The 4904-nt window shown below is 40.6% G+C and overlaps 1 protein-coding gene across 4 annotated transcripts in view; it reads left to right on the top strand.

The window, feature by feature from the left end:
• The first annotated feature begins 458 nt into the window (after positions 1 to 458).
• Positions 459 to 4904, top strand: part of LOC109465623 — a 13386-nt gene continuing 8940 nt past the window's right edge. The window contains exons 1-2 of one of the 4 annotated variants that reach the window (XM_019762993.1): positions 459 to 561; positions 3461 to 3715. In XM_019762993.1, coding sequence (XP_019618552.1) covers positions 3505 to 3715 — 211 coding nt within the window. In that variant the 5' untranslated portion in view covers positions 459 to 561; positions 3461 to 3504. Of the gene's footprint in view, positions 566 to 3460; positions 3716 to 4904 lie in introns of all 4 variants that reach the window. The other 3 variants (XM_019762991.1, XM_019762994.1, XM_019762995.1) reach the window with 3 other exon arrangements.

The raw sequence follows: 4904 nt of genomic DNA, 5'->3' as shown, positions 1-4904 counted from the left end.
TTCCCCCCACCAAACCCTGGCTAAAAATACCCCCAAAACCCAGACCTCTGCTTGGAGAGTAGGACGGACGGACGGACGGACAGACAGACGGACAGACATATAACGTTACATACAGACGACGCACAGACATAACCTTCTTGGGGAAGGTAAAGCAACACCGAGATTTATTCTTCCTTTGAAGATTTGTCGAGTTCACCTCCGCAATCACGGTGCCTATTACACGTACGGTGCCAGGAATCCACGATCCACGGTACGCGCGGTCGAGATCCACGGAGCCTGGGATCTATGGCACCGGAAAGGAGGGATTGAAAGGGAAAGGTCTATATTGAGAACCCACCCGGTTTCATGTTCACATCCCAATGTCACATGGTCAATTCTGCCACCTGATTGGCCGCTGGGTGAAGAGATTAAGATCTAACATCCTCTGATTGGTCCGAAAATTTAAAGTCGAGTGCGGCGCGGGAAATGTTGAATGAGGATTGGCCAGTCTTTGACGTCAGTGAATACTTAATAATTAGGAAGGCGGCTTCCGGCAAGGCAAGAGAGAACGCTGAATTTTCTGTAGGTAAGAATCTAGATTTTATTATTGTTTCACACCGTATAACCGATGTTTGGCATGTTGGGACATCGTTTTAATGCCGTCTTCGGACGTGAGATCCCATGAGTCGGTCTGCGGGCCGGCTGGAATGGCGAGCGTGCTCCATTGTTCCGTCCCATCGTTAGCGATGCAGCATACTAATAGCGGCTTCGGTCAACCAAGTCTAGCATCTACCATTCCGCCCTAACCGTTTGATACAAAATCGGGGGTTGTAGGAAGGGAATTCGAGTGAGAAAATTGTTCTGAACGCCTGATTTTGTCGGAGTTGAAAGGAAAGGTTGAAGATTTTCAGGGTTTTTGCGTAAACAAAGGCCGTGCTTCGGTCTGGGTGGGAGGGCTGCGGCTTACTGTGCCTGCGTCAGTCGGCTTTACGGGCAGGGCCACACCAAGTTAGTGTTTTGGTTGCCGGATTCGTGGCTTCCTTTTCTTTCTGATTTGAAAGAAAATCCAAAATTAACTTACCGTTTGAATTTATCATTTCACATACTAAAATTTTGGCACCACCAGCTAAAGAAAGCAAATTGTTCCAGTTTTCCCACAAGGAATCAAAATTCACCTTTTACACTTACCCATGTGTAGTCAGGATGATCATATGTTTTGGGAAGTGTTGTAAAAGTTTTTGAATAAAGTACTGTTTTTTGTAGCCGTATTTCAACTGTTTCCATACTGTGGATGATGCTGATTTCGACCATATTGTAGTCAATTCATATGTCATATATTCATAGACGTCATATACCGAATAACGTTAACGTTACATGTATTTAATTAATGGACAGTGATGATGACCTAAGCATTTAAGCAGTGGGCATGATGATGACTTTTATTCTCCCGAAGGCCCGGTTTACACGGGGGCTAAAATATCATTTGGCCTGCGTCGAACAATGCGACACATTTTTTTAGCGTGAAAACACACATTTTTCTGTGGCACATCCAGGAGGTGCCACAGGAAAACTGACGCGTGGCGCCGTGCGTAATGTTCACACGCTAAAAAAATGTGTCGGACAAAACGCGCAGTAGGGCGCCTTGTACGCAGGCCAAATGATATCTTTGCCCTCTGTAAACCGGGCTTCAAGCACATGAAACCTTTTTTGTTATTTGATACAGATGTATAAGTGAAAATTCTTACCCCAACACAACAAAAAATTGTATATAACAACCCCCAAATATAGATCATACATTTGCCATTTGAGTGGGAAAGTAACATACCTTTGCATGAAAATGTTGTAAATGAATTCGTGGAATTAACTGCGTTTTCAAATTAAGTACATATCATCATTGCCTTCGGCAAGAAGGTTATGTTTTCAGAGGCGTTTGTGTGTGTGTGTGTCTGTCTGTGTGTCTGTCTGTAAACATGATAACTCGAGAAGGCTTAAATGGATTGCCTTGATATTTGGTAGGTGGGTAGGTCTTGATGAGACCTCGAAATGATTAGATTTTGGGCCCCCTAGCGGCTTCTTATGGTACTGCAGCTGAACTTCCAGTTTTGATATCTCATGACCTAGACATGCTAGGGTGACGAAATTTGGATGATAGGTACTAGTATGTTAGTATTAGTACTAGTGCTGGGGAAGAAGTGATGTGAGTTTGGTCCCCATAGCAGCTTGCTGTGAAACTGCAGGGGTGTTTGTTTAATTATATTCAGTGTTCTAGCCAGGCCTTTTTAGCTTAGGGGCCCCCTATGCTATGATTTTGACCCTCTATGCTATAATATTTACCCCTATGCAGTATGCTGTCTTTCAAGCAGCATAAGGGTGTTTTGGGAGGGAGAACCTTCATAAATCTTGCAATAAATGAAAATATAACTTTAGATAGCTATAGCAAAGGGAAAGCCTTAACTTCACAAAATCTGTTCTTCATTAAACAAGAAATAGTGTCTCAGGGGGTTATGAGTTTCAAAATATTTTGGCTCAATGCGCAACTTGAGCCATGAAGGTTGCTCTTCTGTGTACCTGACCCCTATGCTACATGAAAAAATCCTAGAATTCAAAAGAGGATAACTCAAGAACCGGTTGACGGATTGTCATGATTTTTGGTATGTAGGTAGCTTACGTAATCTGGACATAATGATGTGACAATTATGCAAATATAGATGAAATTTGCATAATCTATGAGGAAATGAATGAAATCAGCTGCATTACATGATAGGACTATTCAAGCTTGTGGCATATGTAATTGAGAACGAGAGAAACACAGGTAGGTGTTGATTAATTAATTTGCATAATGAATAAAAAATGTTATAATTCAAGAGTGGTAAGTGCCAGGAATTTCATACTTGGAGTATTTGAAAGTGACTAACTGCACATAATTATTCATTCATTCATTCATTCATTCATTCATTCATTCATTCATTCATTCATTCATTCATTCATTCATTCATTCATTCATTCATTCATTCATTCATTCATTCATTCATTCATTCATTCATTCATTCTTTATTTCAGGTAAAAACCCATATAACACATGTGCAGTACATCATTAAAATAATACAAAAACTCTACAGACATACAAATAAAACAGGAAGAAACCTAGAAGCATAATAAATTGTAGGTCTTCCGGAAGAATGAATTCCCGTAAAAGGCATCGGAATGTATTAAGCGACTGATTGTTGCGTTGTTGGAGGAACATAATCTTTTTAGAAAAGAGTAACAAAGTTTCAAATGTGTCAGTATAATGTCAGTATAGTTTCAAATGTGTCAGTATAGTGTCAGTATAGTTTCAAATGTGTCAGTATAGTGATAGACAAACATTTCACTCGCACTACATCGCCGAGGTAAATTCATAATAAGTCTAAAACAATTGCTATAAGCATAATTATGATGCAGTATCATGTTTCATGGATGTCTCTCTCAATTTTCTTGGCAGCCGGCATTGTGGTTGACAACGTACCTTCTCAACCCAGTCCCAGGATGTCTAAACGGAAACTGACTGACCCAGACGGGCCGGGAGTGTCAGACTTGGATGAGTCTGACTCACAGGACGGTCTGGAGCAGGACCACAGCAGCACCTCCACACAAAGCTCGTCTGAGGATGAAGAGGATGAGAACTGTACAGAAGGGGAGATGTACCTGACAAAGGACATCCATCCACTCACACCGCCAGACCCTAGTATTGTTCCAGGTGACATGTCTAGATCTTCTCATGCATTGTGACAGTCTAAATCATATTTATGTTTACCGAAGGAAAACATTGTTTTTACTTACTTTCTTCCTCCTCTTCTGTTCCAAACACTAACCTCTGACCTGACCAATGACATGATTTGTTGACGTCTGCCACCATGGTGACTGGTGTTAGCTTACATATTGTTGCAATTTCATGGTCTGCTCTACTCCTGTTACATTATACTCGTAGCACATGTATGTAAATATGTTTGAGTAAAAATTAACAGGGTAGACCATGTCTGAAGGTAAACATTATGCATTTGCTTTGCAAATGTTACTTCTCTAGTTCTTCTCATGCATTTGTTTATTTGTTTATTTTGATTTATCACAAAGTGAAAGGGAGGGCAAAACAGGTGCATACGCACCTTTACAAGTTGTCCTCCCCCATACAAAAACACTATACAACATCAAAATTTACCTAGTCAAAAATAACAATTACAGCAATACACAGAATAGGTAATCGAAATAGAAGGTTAAGCATAATTCAAATATATCTGATAAGTTGAAACAAGTCTTAGTGAGGTCTAGAAGCAATACAAGAATTACACCCACAAGACGTGGTCCAAGTACATGGCAGGTCAAGACTGTAATGTGTGTTAAATCTGTTGTAGGTGGCCATTTTGACAGTCTAAATCATATTCTAGGCGTAGGAATAGAACTATTAGGAGTTACATACAAAAGTCAAATCCTTCAGACATAGTTTTACACATAGCTATAGTTTTAGACAAGTACCTTTCATCTTTAGATTTTAGTTATTTCAAACTCTATGTTCTTTTATTTTTACTCCGTGAAGGAGGTCAGGACCTCCGGATTTTTGCCGTTGCTGCTTTCGCGGTCAATGTAATATTGCAGATGCACCCCTACAATTACGAGGCGAATTGGAATGGTCCAGAAAAACGCGTTGTTTGGAATAGCAGTGGGGGGGGGTGGAACTTCATGCAGATACGGGGTGGTTTTGATAAGTGGTTCCAGATGTTTTTGCCCATGCTTAAGAGATGCCAAGTTTTTTGGAAGATGTTCGCAGCCAAAACGCATTCTTCCGTACGTCGCATTTCTGTGTAATTTCGCATGTGGTGTGGCATTATGTCCAGGATGATGCACGTCTTTTTATTTTTACCGTAGCTGTTTTGATATTGAAGTAAATGCAT

The sequence above is a fragment of the Branchiostoma belcheri genome, unplaced genomic scaffold, assembly GCF_001625305.1.
Source record: "Branchiostoma belcheri isolate BF01 breed outbred unplaced genomic scaffold, Haploidv18h27 scaffold154, whole genome shotgun sequence".
In the NCBI taxonomy this organism is placed as follows: Eukaryota; Metazoa; Chordata; class Leptocardii; order Amphioxiformes; family Branchiostomatidae; genus Branchiostoma; species Branchiostoma belcheri.
This window is presented reverse-complemented; position numbering and strand designations above follow the sequence as displayed.